This window comes from Podarcis tiliguerta (genome assembly GCF_965153285.1).
Source record: "Podarcis tiliguerta genome assembly, chromosome: 2".
In the NCBI taxonomy this organism is placed as follows: domain Eukaryota; kingdom Metazoa; phylum Chordata; class Lepidosauria; order Squamata; family Lacertidae; genus Podarcis; species Podarcis tiliguerta.
Window position 1 is genome coordinate 21,385,325 of NC_139535.1, and position 15,566 is coordinate 21,400,890.

Here is a 15,566-nt window from a genome sequence, read left to right on the forward strand (position 1 = left end):
CAGTGAGCACTCAGGGCTGATTTCCTTCAGAATGGATAGGTTTGATCTTCTTGCAGTCCATGGGACTTTCAAGAGTCTCTTCCAGCACCATAATTCAAAAGCATTTTTTAATAATATTTTTCAGTAATGATACAGCAGATATCTGATTCACTATTGTTGTACCTTGGATTCCAAGTTTTGTATTGCCATGCATTTATTTATATTGTATAGCTCTAATATCAGCTGAGGAAGCCCTTCGGGGTGAAACAAGGGAGATATCCAGAAACCTTGTTCTGCCCAAGTTAGCAGTTCGCAACTGCACCAGCCAGCTTGTGCCAGCAGTCTACATCAGCTGTGTTGTTCTCATTACCTTAAGGATTTTTCTATTTTTACCTAAGGATTGTGTTATACAAGATCTTACAAGAAGAAACAATAAGAAAAGACAAAATGCATTAATACTGGAATTAAATTTCATAGGTTATATACCGTACATATGAACTGTATATGTTGCACATACTGGGCTTGACCAGCTTAGCTGCGGAGACAGAATTACACAAAGCACCTTCACGTCTTTCCCAAGACACTGTTGGGCAAGCAAGAGATTTGGGTGTGCAATGTCACATCTCTGCCAGTGTGCTGCGATGTCAGGCAATTGTATGCATGCCTGACCTCTGGACAATTGAATTCTGCTCTTTGTGCTCTCTCTGGTTTAAGTATAGTCAGAGTGTGGACTTCACCCCCCTGTTTCATATGTGCAGTTTTAATTCTCATAGCATTAGCACGGGGTTGTTAATTACTCTGGAATAAAAGGGCTGTGTATTCATCCTTTCAAGGTTTATGCAATGTGTCAAAAAAGCTGTAAGGTGATTTGATATCCCACCCCCTCCGGGAATGCCACTTGAGAATAAGAATAAAAATGGTTTTATCCAACAATAAAAAAAAGTGAAAAGACATTTTACGGTACAATTCCCCTTGAACATCACACTGTATTTTTGGAAGTACAAAGATACATTACATCCTCTTAAATTAACAGAGATGAAAGAACAAGTGATTTTTTTTTTGTACCACACCATCATTCATAGATGAACCTGGCAAATATATTTGATTCAGCGTAATTTGTTCATACAGACAAACCTTTCCATATTTTATGTAACATCAGCTAGCCGAACAAATGTATGTGAAAACCCCCAAACCTTGCTTAAGCATTCTATTAAAATATAGCACAAATCTATAAAAATAAGATTGTATCATATTCGCAAGTGACTTGGTTTGTCTACAGACACTATGGACTGGTTTAAAGTTTTGGATTGCAGAGTAGAAAAAGATTTAGCTCTGCATCAGTTCTTTGCAAATGACCTAAGTCCTGGGACAGCACCAAACAAGCACCACACTTCCTGCTCTTGCAACCGGCTATGCCAACTCATAATATTTCCCAGTTTCAGGATCAAAGTAACAGTTTAGGCATGGGTCATACAAGAGAGTGAGAACTTCGTCTTCTTCAGCCTCAAAGTCACCCCCTTCACCTAAAATGAAATGAAGAGTCAATTAATTCTGGTTTGACCAGGAAAACAACCACCACAGGTGGAGGAGATACAATATTCTAAACTGTCTCACAGTATTACACCAAAAGTCCACCTAGTCCAGTATTTGTTTTCCAGCAGTGGCCTTTAGGAAGGTCACAAGCAGGGCATAAGACAACAGGCCTTCTTCCCCTGTTGATAGAGGTGTACTGCAATGATAGATACAGGAACCACTCTTAGCTTTTATTGAAAATTAAGTTCCTTACTGTAGGGCTGCCTATGCATCTCTCCAGCCATTGTGAAGAAGGTGATTTCCATGTAAGAGTTCATGGATCACATGGATCACAAATAAACAGTCAACACTGAAAAGCCTTTATACCAGGGGTAGTCAAGCTTTTTATACCTACACCCACTAATGCATCTTTCTTGATGGTAAAATTTCCTTACCGCTCACCAGTGCTCGATGGAAGGAAGATTCAGCTTGTGCCGCAGAACCCCCTACCGCCCACCTAGAATCCTGAAACGCCCACGAGTGGGTGGTAGGGACCAGGTTGACAACCCTTGCTTTATACAAATCCATGGTAGGAATTTACTTGGAAGAATGTGTGTAATTCTGACCAGTATGTCTCAAAAAGGATATTGTCAAACTGGAAAGGTCAATCAATTGGCCGCTATGAGGTAAGATTAGAAAGTTTGGGGCTTCATAGTTTATTAAAAACAGAAGCAAAGGAGGACATTTCAGAAGTGTGCAAAATTACTTGTGGCATGGAGCAAGGGAACAGAGAGAGGTTTTCCTCCCTGACTCATAATACTAGAACTCAATTATTCAATGAACTTTGATGATGGGTGACTGACAGACAAGCGCAAGTACCGTCCTTTCCTACATAGCAGTTATGCTATGGAATTCACTACCACAAGATAAGGGGATGGGACCAACTTAGAATTAGGCTTAAAATGGTGATTAGATAAATTCATGGAGGTTAGGGCGATCGAGAGTGACTAACCAAGTGTTGAGAGGCTGCTTGCCTCTGAACACCACTCGCTGGGGAGCAACAGTGGGACCTGCCTCACGTCCTGTTTGTGGGCTTCCCAGAGGCATCTTGTGGGCCACAGCGAGAAACAGGGCGCAGGACTAGATGGGACTCTGGTATGACCTCGAACCGGGCACACAAAGACGCCAGGCTCAGTAGAAGTCACAGAGAAACTCACAACTGTGGCTAGAAATTCCCAGTGTTTCCTTATTCCATCAAACACATTTTTTTTTTTTTAAAAAAAAGAATGCCGGCAGAGAGCTATGAGCCCATTTCACGAAAAGTCTTTTTATAAGAGCTAAAAAGTAAGGTAGATGATGGATAATAACCTGATGGCAAATAATAATTCACAGTTGAATGCAGGCTGTATTCTACATTTCATCTAAAGTGCTTACCTCTTTCTCAGAATGACAGTGCGAAGTAACTGCATTGTATGCTCTGCTGACTCAGAGTAATGGCCTGTTATGCCAACAGCAGCGGCTTCACAATGTTTAGAATGTATTTACAGCTGAGACCAGACAAGTTACAGGTTATGGGAAATGGGAGGGTACATATTGTGTGCAGATACCCCACTCCCGTTCCATTGTGCTTTTTCCTTCATGCTTTGTTCCTTAACCAGCTTTTTACATCCTTAAGAATACACAACTTCCTGTCCCTAGGGGGCTGGATTAAACCATTTCGGAGTGGAGACAGATGGACTGAATGGTGCGTTTTATTTTAAAAGCTTGGTAGCTAAACTGGCTTGAGTGCGAGCTTTTGTTGCATGGCACCACATGAGATTTATGAGCAGCAGGTGACTGGTACCTACTGTATACTGCTCGTTCACAGCTCATAACACTATGGGCACTTCCAGGCTGTCAGCTGCGAGAGGGATCCAAGCGCACAGCAGAACTTTAGCTTTGTGCAATTAAAACGGATTAAAGAGCTCTGTTGGCCTAGTGCAACAAATATGCTCGAACACATGGCCTTTCTGCAGTCTGAAGGGTGATGAGGGGATGCATCTGAAAATGTGGGATGGATGAAAGACTAATGGGCAGACCTGAAAACATCCTATAAGCAAAGTAAGATGGATGTGAGATGAATGCTCACTGTAAGCAAGCTGGAATGAATGCTAAACTCTGTGTAAGCAAATGCAAAATAAATAGTTCATCTGGAGGAGCCCTATATTTTACCAGTGGAGCCAGTTTGCCCAGTTGGTTGGGCAGCACTACAAAACTGTCCAAGCAGCCAAATAAAGCCACTGCAGATAGAGAAGGCGGTATGGACCTGGTCATCCCATACTGGAACAAGGAACAGGAGGAGGACATTGTCCTCATACTCTGCTCATGAGCAGCTAGAGTTGTCTGTCTGTCTATCCACTCTCAGAACCAGAGAACCAGAACCAGATGGACCCTTCTAGGGTCTGACCTGGGATGGTAATTCTTAGGCTGGGAAGAAAAGAGAATCGACATGGTCGTCGTTATAATAATGGGGGCTTTTACAAAAAGAAGCATTACTCACATCCCCCCTCTCAGTCCACGCTATCCCTTCAAATCTATACACCCCTTGCTTAAGTAAAGATACATTTCTGAAGAAGCAGATGCTCACCAAACAAACAGGGAGCTATAAAATGGAAAAACGGGCCTTTCATGTGTTAGCCGTGAGTTATGCCTCCAAATAAAGGATATCACAGAGATCTTTTATTAGCATGAACAACAAAATTGAGTTTTTGTTTTAGGATCTCATTAGAGATGCATATAAAAGTTGACAAGGATATTCTGTACCGAGTAGTAAATAACCACAGGTTTTCTTGCCTGATAACTTGATTTTGTTATCTTCAAGCCTCTGTTGTCTCTGTGATTTAGGAGGCATCAACCTCCTTCAGATGGCAGCTGCTTTTTGTACTGCAGCTTCCACTATGTCTGTAATTCGCGACTTGGTGACAAGGGCCACTGCACTGCAGAAATAGTCCATGCAACTCAGGGGAGATGTACTTATGCTAAGACAAGGGGACCGCTCATCCTGGGACGTGACCCTGACCCCAGTCCCTGCAAGGGGAGCTGACAGCCACATTTAGCAGCGAGAGAATGCCAGTTGCAAAGCTTTTCTTGACACGGAGGGAGTTTATAATGTGGCCTTAAAGTGGGGCTGGGATCGCAGGGATTGCACAACTAGTCCCATATGCCCAAGAGGGCAAGCCTCCTTAGAAACTGAGGGGAATTATAAAAAGTTTGTGCTGTTGCCTGGGGGGGGGGGTGCACGTCTTCTGTTCTAAACGAAAATGTCAACAATCACACTGGGTACGTCCAAAGGAGCTGCCTCTATCTTTTCGGCCCCGGCATTTAAACTTGTCTCAAGGATCAGGTTGGACATAAGCAACAATTACTTTTTAAAAATGTGGTGTAAAACAACTTCTTTGCTTGATTTAATCATGTCTCCGCTCTGTTTTTTTTTTTTTAATAAATATTTTATTCAATTTTACATAAGAAGCAAAAAAGAAAAAGAAAAACAACAAACAATACAAAAGAATAATACACAGTTACACAAACATAGAACACCAAAACAACAGAAATAAAAACAATCTTATCTTCATAATAGTCTTGCGTTGACGTATTTCTCCGACTTCCCCAAATCTCCCTTCCTTGTATTCCAAATCATACAATTAAACAACAAATCCCTTCCCTCTGTCATGTTTAAACTCTTTTCTTAATTTATATATCTTAATTTAGCTTATTCAATACTTATACCTTAAAATATTGAGTCTTCTAATCTTTAAAGTTTTAAACCAATAACCTTATACATTCAATCTGATGTCGTTCTAACATTCATTAATCTTGTAGTGTTTCTGTAAATATTCTTTAAACTTCCTCCAATCTTCTTTCACCGTCTCTTCTCCCTGGTCTCTGATTCTGCCAGTCATTTCTGCGGATTCCATATAATCGATGACTTTCATCTGCCATTCTTCCAGCGTGGGTAATTCTTGTGTCTTCCAATACTTTGCGATGAGTATTCTTGCTGCTGTTGTGGCGTACATAAAGAATGTCCTATCCTTCATGCATAAGATTGTTTTTATTTCTGTTGTTTTGGTGTTCTATGTTTGTGTAACTGTGTATTATTCTTTTGTATTGTTTGTTGTTTTTCTTTTTCTTTTTTGCTTCTTATGTAAAATCGAATAAAATATTTATATATAAAAAAAAAGATGTAAAGAGCAGCCACAGCTCTGTTTTGAGGCACAGATGAGTGGCAACTCATCTGGGGGGTTTGCGCTGTAAATATCTCTGCAGGTTTATAAGCCGATGAAGCAATTCAATGATTCTAAGTCTGAAGTTTAGGGTGATGTCTTCTATTCAGACTCCTGGTGAGAGGCCCCACCTTCAAAGGTGTGTCTTCTTCTACTTTGGCTTAATTTTGCGCTTAAGCTCTTGCTGTGTAAGCAGGGTGTTTGCCCACTTTCTTGTTGAAGTGCCCCAAACTACAATAGCTATCTATATGTTGCTTGTGGGTTGTGGTGCAGCTGATGTGTCTGCTGAAACTACGTATTTGAGGAGCTGCTGATTGTGAGATGAAACCCCTTTCTAGTTCTTGAATAATCAGTGACCTTAACCCTAACATAGTGGCACCAAAACAACAAGAAAGAGAGAGGAGAAAAATGGGAAGGCAGAGAAAGAAAACACATTTTGATCCTACACATCTGTACCGATTCTACCTGTCCGATTGTGAAAAGAACATCAAATGAGCCCAGCTAGATCAGACCATTTACGTCCAACATCCTGCTTCCTATGATGGTCAAACAGGAAGTTGATCACCAGGGCATAAGTTCTTCTTCTTTGGCGATCACTCGTAGCCGAGTAAGATTGTCTTCCATAAACACGGTTTTAACAATGAGTCTGTAGGTGACTGTGGAGGCCAATTCTGGATCCACACGTCATTCCACAGTAGGGACATTGGTTTCTGGGCGGGAGTTGATCACGGTGTGGATTTGTCAAGCTTGCCTTCCTCTTAGCACGTTTCTCCCTTGCGTCCTGAGTTCGAGTGTCTTCAAAGCCCACGACACCTTTGGTAAAGGCTGTTCTCCAACTGGGGCACTCGCAAGCCAGTGTTTCCCAGTTGTCAGTGTTTATACTACATTTTTTAAAGATGTGCCTTGAGAGAGTCTTTGAACCTCTTTTGTTGACCACCAGCATTACACTTTCCATTTTTAAGTTCGGAATAGAGTAATTGCTTAGGAAGCCGATCACCAGGCATCCGCACAACATGACCAGTATGCTAGGCAACAATGTTTCTTTCCCCCCAGGCTTTTGATTTGGAGGGTTTTAGGCAGTGCTTTTCTTCTAGAAAAAAAGGTGCCGATACTCCATGCCCTTGAGTACTCCCAGAAAAAAGCACTGGTTTTAGGTATATTTGTGGCCCCTTCCTTGCCTACCTTTTAGTGGGGTGGGGTGCAATATACATTTTATATACCTTTTATGTACATTTGGAGATATTCTTAGGCTTTTATTCTGTTCTGGCTATTATATTATATTATATTATATTAATTATATTATATTATATTATATTATAATGTAATCTCACTGTATACAAGTTGTACAAGTGACAATAAAGTATTTCAATTTCAATTTTTGATTTTAGTGTTTGGACTTTGTTGTAAGTCACTTTGGGTCACTTTTTGTCCCCCCCCCCCGATTAAAATTCAATTAATAGTAATGGTAGTAATAATAAAAATAAGATTTGGAAGGCAGGTTAGATGAACGGAATTGTTCTGGTTGCATTTGAAGTAGTTTCTAAGGTCCAGCTCCTCAACAAGCAGCTTTGGAATCAGGAATCGCAGCATGACTACAGGAAGGACTGGATGTCATGAGGTTGCTATTAAGAATCTTCTCAGGCCCCTATCAAAATATATCTAATGTGTCTTTAACTCAAGGATTACCATCCTTTCCCTTTGGCATGTTTAGGGCCCTTAGCATAAAGTATTGCCAGATCCCTCACAGCAAGGTCCTCCCTTGACAGCTAGTCAAAAGCAACGACAATTTTACATGCCCATGAAAAGATTCCCAATTTGAGGAGCATCGTCTGTATTTGAGAATAAATCACTGAGATGGCTTCATTCTTGAGGGTAGCCAAAATATGTAGTGGAGAAATACTGAGATATCGCATGAATTTTCCGTGTTTGGAGGAAAAGCAAAGGAGCCCATTGTAAGAATGAGAGCAGTGTCGTGGCGAACGTGGGGAGAGAGCAGTGGCGTAGTGTGTGTGCGCGGAGGAGGCAGATCGCCCCAGGCGGCACATACCTTTGGGGGCGGCACAAGGAGCCCAGGTGCCCCGAGAGCCCAACGCACCACTCGCAAAAGCTGCTCGGGGATGGGCTTGCAGCGCACCCAAGCTGCTGTGTCTTCCCTAACTGCCCTCTGGTGGCCAAGAAGGGTGCAACAGGCACACACTGGCCCCCGTGAGCGGCACTGGGCTCTCAGGGTGCCTGAGCCACCATGTCCCTCCCAGCTGCCCTCGAGTTCTCCCGCACCTCTTCCACACACACTGGTCTTACCTTGAGCGCTCAGGTGTGCTGTCACTTCAGGATGTTCTGTCAGCTGCCGGCTTGGAGGAATGATAGGAGGGCTGAACGCATTTAACCAATCCCTGAAAAACACAATTTAAATAATTAAAGCTGGGGGGGGGGGATGATGATGTGCAGCTTATGTAGCAGCAGATATGGCTTTGTGTAATATGAGGCCTTTGAACATCCAACTCTTCCCCCTTCCACCTTGCTACCTACATTCCTTTCCACTGGTTCCAATTTGGCAGGGCAGTAAAATGATACGCTAATAATAAAATAATAATAATAATTTATTATTTATACCCCGCCCATCTGGCTGGGCTTCCCCAGCCACTCTGGGTAGCCATTTTCCAACAAAATATTAAAATACAGTAATGCATCAAACATTAAAAGCTTCCCTAAACAGGGCTGCCTTCAGATGTCTTCAAAAAGTCTGGTAGTTATTTTTCTTTTTGACATCTGGTGGAAGGGCGTTCCACAGGGCGGGGGCCACTACCGAGAAGACCCTCTGCCTGGTTCCCTGTAACTTGGCTTCTTGCAGAGAGGGAACCACCAGAAGGCCCTGTGCGCTGGACCTCAGTGTCTGGGCTGAATGATGGGGGTGGAGACGCTCCTTCAGGTATACATGTCCTAAGCTGTTTAGGGCTTTAAAGGTCAGCAAGAACACTTTGAATTGTGCTCGGAAATGCTAATGTGCTAACAAAAATGGGAGTGAGAAAAACAGTATTAGTGTTCCTTTTTAGGGAAGCTCTGAGCTGTGTATCTCACTTTTTGTTGACTGTGCTTCATGGGCACGCAAGGATAATCCACTGTAACCACTGCTCTGTATTTGGTGAGACTAGCAAATTGTAGCCCAGGGAAAAAACCCAATGTTCCAAAAGGCACTGCTTCTTTAAGGTAACATTTGACCCAGTCGGCAGAGAAATGCAACTTGAAGAAAATGCTTCTTTGAGAAAATGCTCTCCTGTGAAAATAATTTAATACTGACATTGTTTCAATATAGTGTGCAGCACTATTTAGAGCTGATTCAGCAAATATGGGAGCCAGGAGCTTCCAGAATTTAATCTTGAAACTTTAGTTAAGAATCAGAGCCATAATAAACATGTATACCGGTTCCTTTTGTTATTGCTGCAAAGAGGCAGAGAACAATCACAGGTACCACACCTCCAGCCAAGCTCTAGAACGGCACTGTTATTGATTCAGGAGGTTTCTTGGGCCCCTTGAACTTTCAGAGAGATTGGGGATGTGGCATAAGAAAGGCTGGAGTTCAACAACAGATAGTTCAAAGAGCTGAAGATATGGTATGAAAGAGGCACTCTGGCCAATCAGCTTTCCAGGTCTTTGTGGTGCTTGAAAGATAAATTCTTCCGCTTTAAAGAACAGTTTTATTTTCAATGTAGGAGCGTGCCGATGGGAGCCCATTGTGCGCCATCCCTCGCCTGTATCTACATGCGTTATTTTGATTGAGAATACATTTTGGGTCATTTGAACCCATTTAGGAAGCACTTATTGGCTTATTATCGTTTTATCGATGATTTAATTTTTGTTTTGGACCAGGATATGTTCTTGGAATTTGACATTTGGTTAAATCAATGTGATACAGCTTTAAGATTTATTGGTAAAAAGAGTGAGGTAAGCGTCTCCTTTCTAGATGTTGAATTATTTTTTGTCACTGAACGTAATGAACGTATCATTAATTTACCTCCATTTTGCAAACCTACTGATAGGAATTCCTTACTTCGCTATCATTCTAATCACCCGGCCCAATTAAAAAATAGTCTCCCGTTTAGCCAATTTATTAGACTCAAAAGAAATTCTTCCCTTGAAACTGATTTTCAAAAAAATGCTGCATCCCTTTCCTCTTCATTAAGAGATAGAGGTTATCCGCAGGAAATAATTCAAACAGCCTTTGAAAGGGCTAAAAGAACTTCTAGGCAGGAATTGATGGCACCAAAACCTAAAAACAAACAGGACAGGATTTTTGGTTCTATAGAGTACACTTGTTTATCTTCTTCCATTGAAACTGGTTAAGCGACATTGGCACATCATTTCCCATATTCCAGGCTGTGAAAATGTGCCTATTTTAAGCAAAAGGTGCACTAGATCATTTAGGAACGTTCTTCCCCACACTGATCTACTTGAATATCATAATGATGACCCGCACATAACGTTTAAAGGGCATTATAGATGCGGTCATTGCACATGTTGCAGATTTGCTTTGCCCGTGAAATCACTTACCAACACAATATATGGGCGAAAGGTTGTCTTGCAGTATTTTACAAATTGTTCTACAAAAAACTGTGTGTACTGTATCCGATGTGCTTGTGGGCTTCTATATGTAGGTAGTACTACTCGTGCAATCAGGACTAGAATCTCTGAGCATAGGTCCGAAATACACAATGCTTGTCTAGACACCCCGTTAGTTCAGCATTTCCAGCAAGAGGCTCACACTGAAAATGACCTGAGTTTCTTCATTCTGTTGACTTTAAAAACACCACCCTTTAGATCTGTTGATGTACGAAGAGCCTTGTTACAAAAACAGTACAAACAAATATTTCAATTAGGAACCTTGTTTCCAAAAGGTTTGAATACCGAATTTGACCTTGGATGTTATATATAAATCAATTTTTGTGCCATTGTTTGTTTAGCAACAATAGAGAAGTGTTACTGTACCCTTAACAAGGTACAAATGTGATGATTGATTCCATGCATCTGTAATGTATTTAAATGTTTGTTATTACTAGTTTCAATATTTGCTGTGACTGTGAGCAGTTCGTACGAACTTCTGTCTTGAGCGAACCGTGTTGAGTGATTAGGTAAGACACAACATGAGATGGTATTGCACATATTTTATGGTCTTTCATTTATTGTAACTGGAATGCATCTTGTATTATTTAGCACTATTGAATGACTATTCGCTTGCTGCAAAACCTGGATAATATCCGGAGAACAGGTCTCATCCATTTGGCTCCATTTGACTATTTGTACCACTTTCACTAGGAGTGAGGAGTTGTTTTCCCGCAACTGTGCACACACATATGGCTTTGCGCCTCCAGCAAAGTTTACACATAAGGCTTTGCGCCTCCAGCAAATGACTATTTGAAGAACGCTTTCTCGCAACCGCTCCTACGTATATGGATTTGTGCTTCCAATGAACGACTATTTGAAGAACAATTTGTTTGTTCCAGCCGTGTACACAACCGGTAAAGTAAAGAGAGAGACATTAGTTCATTCTATGTTTACGAGTCTCCAGGCTTGGTTATGCACATTGCACTTTAGTTTGCTCATTGTTTAGTAGGTTTATGAGTTTACCTATTCTAGTAAAATTGTCCTTTATATTCATAAGCCAGTTTTGGTGTTGTTGGTTTGTTGTACAATCATTATCATTACACCTGATACTTTTTGTGTATACTTTGAAATACATTTCCCCATCAGCCCTAGTCAGCATGGTCAATGGTCAGGTGGGAGTGGTCAGGTGGGAACTGCAGGCCAAAACACCTGGAAGGTACTAGGTTATGCAAGACCACTATACGCACTGGCCTGTAAACTAGTCTCATTGAGCCCAACGGGAATCAAATTGTTTTCATTTATTGATTTCTTACATTTACTGTTGAGTAGACATTCAAAGGATGGTAATGTGGCTGTGAAAAAGCATGGTCTGTCGCACAGCTGAGGGGCTATTTAAACTGGGAATATGGTCCCCATATCAAAGAAAACCTCACTACGGCATTATTAGATGAAACTGTTTCAGAGTACAGCTTAATGCTTGCTATATGCTTGGCATCAGAGCACCTGCGTTGCATGCAGCTGGTCTCGGGTTCAGTCCCTGGCATCTCCAGATAAGGCTGAGAAAGGCTCTCCGTCTGAAACCTCGGAGATCCGCTGCCAGTCAGTGTAGATAACACTGAGCTATCTGCAGTGGCGTAGTGTTGCTTGCTTGAGCTTGGGGCAGGTGGATGGTGCACCTGCCCAGCTCTTGCTGCTGAAGCAACCCCACCCCCACTGGAGCCATGCTGAGCTGCCTGTCAACCCATGCAAGTGTACCAGGCTGTGCCATGCTGGGGTTGCATGAATGGGGGGGGGGGAGGCACCTGGTTTATAGTAAAGGTGAAGGGACCCCTGACCATCAGGTCCAGTGGTGACCGACTCTGGGGTTGCGGCGCTCATCTCGCTTTATTGGTCGAGGGAGCTGGCGTACAGCTTCCGGCTCATGTGGCCAGCATGATTAAGCCGCTTCTGGCAAACCAGAGCAGCGCACGGAAATGCCGTTTACCTTCCCGCCAGAGCAGTACCTATTTATCTACTTGCACTTTGACGTGCTTTCGAACTGCTAGGTTGGCAGGAGAAGGGACCAAGCAACAGGAGCTCACCCCATTGCGGGGATTCGAACCGCTAACCTTCCGATCAGCAAGTCCTAGGCTCTGTGGTTTAACCCACAGCGCCACCTGCGTCCCTACCTGGTTTATACACCCTCAAAAATTGTGCCCGAGGCCATGGCCCTCCTGGCATACACAGCCCCCCATGCCATGCCTCTGGCTAGGTGGACAAATGGGCTGACTCAGTTTCAGGCCTCTTTCTATGTTCCTTTGGGACAGACATTGTCCCACAAAAGCTATCCCCCTTTAGTATTTTATTTGTAAAGCACACAGGTTTCTCTAACGATCTTAAAGCTCCAATCGTAGACAATGAGAACTAATGATAATAATCAGCTGAGTTACTGAACCAGTTATTAGGAGCCTGCAGAGTCTGCAGGAGCCTGATGACACTTGCAAGGCAGTGGGAACGTTTTCTGGGGAGAAGCTGAATGAAGATGAATAGGCAGACAGGCACGTTTCAGTGTGATTTCCAGAGATGGCCAGGACTAACAGCTACAGAAACCCCTTCAAGATATAAATATCGCTGGAAATCAAGCACAGTGGCAAACTAAAGCCACACTATAGTGCCAACGTTTCTTTATCTGTTCCTCCAATATCTTGCCCATCAGTTCATGTGACAGCTATGTATTTCTGTCCCTTCCTCCCATTATGTATAATGTTATGGGCATCTGTTCACTGTGGAGTCCTTCCCATCTGCCAAAGCATCTGGATAAATGATACCATGCTGTATTGATTTATTATCCCAGAACCATCCAAAAAAAGACTGTGAGGCTGGCATACACTTTCCTTTCACCCCCCCCCTTTAGGCTTCCCTAAACCGTGTGCCCAATTTCAAATCAGCAGGATGAATCCAGCCCTCTCTGAGCAACTCACCTCGGTCAGCCTGCTTTCTTAGCTTGCCACCCCCTAGCCCACCCAGCTCCCAGGCTAAGAGCTGCTGCTTCAGGTCTCCCAGTATTTCAGGTAGCCTTCCAAAGCTGGATGTTGAAGTGGGCAGGGATGGGGGCAGAAATCTGGTTCAGGATTCGTATAGTAAAGTCCAGTGTGAGGATCAAATCACATGTGATAGAAATCAAAGGGTAGTTGTTCTTGTTGTTTAGTCGTTTAGTCATGTCCGACTCTTCGTGACCCCATGGACCAGAGCACGCCAGGCACTTCTGTCTTCCACTGCCTCCCGCAGTTTGGTCAAACTCATGTTAGTAGCTTTGAGAACACTGTCCAACCATCTTGTCCTCTCTGTCGTCCCCTTCTCCTTGTGCCCTCCATCTTTCCCAACATCAGGGTCTTTTCCAGGGAGTCTTCTCTTCTCATGAGGTGGCCAAAGTATTGGAGCCTCAGCTTCAGGATCTGTCCTTCCAGTGAGCACTCAGGGCTGATTTCCTTAAGAATGGATACGTTTGATCTTCTTGCAATCCATGGGACTCTCAAGAGTCTCCTCCAGCACCATAATTCAAAAGCATCAATTCTTCAGCGATCAGCGTTCTTTATGGTCCAGCTCTCACTTCCATACATCACTACTGGGAAAACCATAGCTTTAACTATACGGACCTTTGTCGGCAAGGTGATGTCTCTGCTTATTAAGATGCTGCCTAGGTTTGTCATTGTTTTTCTCCCAATAAAGCAGGCATCTTTTAATTTCGTGACTGCTGTCACCATCTGCAGTGATCATGGAGTCCAAGAAAGTAAAATCTCTCACTGCCTCCATTTCTTCCCCTTCTATTTGCCAGGAGGTGATGGGCCCAGTGGCCACGATCTTCGTTTTTTTGATGTTGAGCTTCAGACCATATTTTGCGCTCTCCTCTTTCACCCTCATTAAAAGGTTCTTTAATTCCTCCTCACTTTCTGCCACCAAGGTTGTGTCATCTGCATATCTGAGGTTGTTGATATTTCTTCCGGCAATCTTAATTCCGGCTTGGGATTCATCCAGTCCAGCCTTTCGCATGATGAATTCTGCATATAAGTTAAATAAGCAGGGAGGGAGACAATATACAGCCTTGTTGTACTCCTTTCCCCAATTTTGAACCAATCAGTTGTTCCATATCCCGTTCTAACTGTAGCTTCTTGTCCCACATAGAGATTTCTCAGGAGACAGATGAGGTGATCAGGCACTCCCATTTCTTTAAGAACTTGCCATAGTTTGCTGTGGTCTCCACAGTCAAAGGCTTTTGCATAGTCAATGAAGCAGAAGTAGATGTCTTTCTGGAACTCTCTAGCTTTCTCCATAATCCAGCGCATGTATGCTTTCTTTCCTTATAAAAAGCCAGAACAAAACACTAAAGCAGTTACCCAGGGGATAGGACTTTGAAGGACGACCAACAAGGGCCATCTTATTGTTTCTACTGTGGTGGTTTCCTTCAAGCTGTTTTGGCCTCATGGGGGGGGGGGGATGATAAAACATAGGGAGAAGAAATACAAAAGGTGGATACAAGAGGTTGATGCACCCTCCTCCCCACTCTGGCTCCCTTTTGGAGATTATAGGCTGGTTTTTTTTATAAAAAGGAAAGAAAATGTCAGGGGAGTTTAACTCAAACTTCTTGTAATCACCACAAGAGTTAAGTAATCCACCGCCATTCTCCTGGCTGCACAGAGAGAACCACAGATAATGGCTCCTCTAGGAAATGGCTGCAGAGGCAGCGTTTTGCTCCAGTAAATCACAAGATTTGTTGGGGAGACCTATAATTAAGAAGGGAGTTTGGGTTGCTTAATCCACAATTCCGCATACTGTTTGCTTATTACCTTATTAGACCTGATCTATTTTGTGAAACTTGTTCTGAGAAAAGTTCCATATTAAGTCACTATTTCTCATGCTTTTTTGAAATTGTCAACACTCCTGAAAGTTAATAGAATTTCAGGGCCAGACCAAGACATTTTCCTGCCTGAGGCGGAGGACAAAGGAGTGCTTCTTCCCCATCCCATGTACAGAAGGGAGTGGAATGCTACTTCAACACTGGCAATGATGCGTAGTCTTCTACTTGTCCCCTACAGTGGAGGCTATCTGGTATGCACAGGTGTGTCCTCCACGCCCTCAGTGATGCTTTCCTCACCTTTAGCATTTGCTGCCTGCCCCATTCTGCCTAATGGTAGGGCTGGCCCCATGGATTTGGCTTGCCTTCCTTGGACTTAAAGCTCT

At 42.9% G+C, this 15,566-nt stretch overlaps 1 protein-coding gene and 1 long non-coding RNA gene across 6 annotated transcripts in view; one reads left to right on the top strand and one right to left on the bottom strand.

Moving 5' to 3' along the window:
• The window catches only part of LOC310671142, a 33,896-nt gene extending 33,477 nt beyond the window's left edge, over positions 1-419 (top strand). The window contains exon 3 of the long non-coding RNA XR_014507824.1: positions 211-419. This is a non-coding gene — a long non-coding RNA (uncharacterized lncRNA). The remainder of the gene's footprint in view (positions 1-210) is intronic.
• A 513-nt stretch (positions 420-932) lies between these two features.
• Positions 933-15,566, bottom strand: part of CFAP20DC (CFAP20 domain containing) — a 145,631-nt gene continuing 130,997 nt past the window's right edge. For 4 of the 5 annotated variants that reach the window (XM_083425174.1, XM_083425173.1, XM_083425176.1 and 1 more), the window contains 2 exons: positions 8,052-8,143; positions 933-1,502 (listed from right to left, as the gene is read on the bottom strand). In XM_083425174.1, the coding sequence (XP_083281300.1) occupies positions 1,390-1,502; positions 8,052-8,143 (205 nt within the window). In that variant the 3' untranslated portion in view covers positions 933-1,389. The remainder of the gene's footprint in view (positions 1,503-8,051; positions 8,144-15,566) is intronic. The other variant, XM_083425175.1, reaches the window with a different exon arrangement.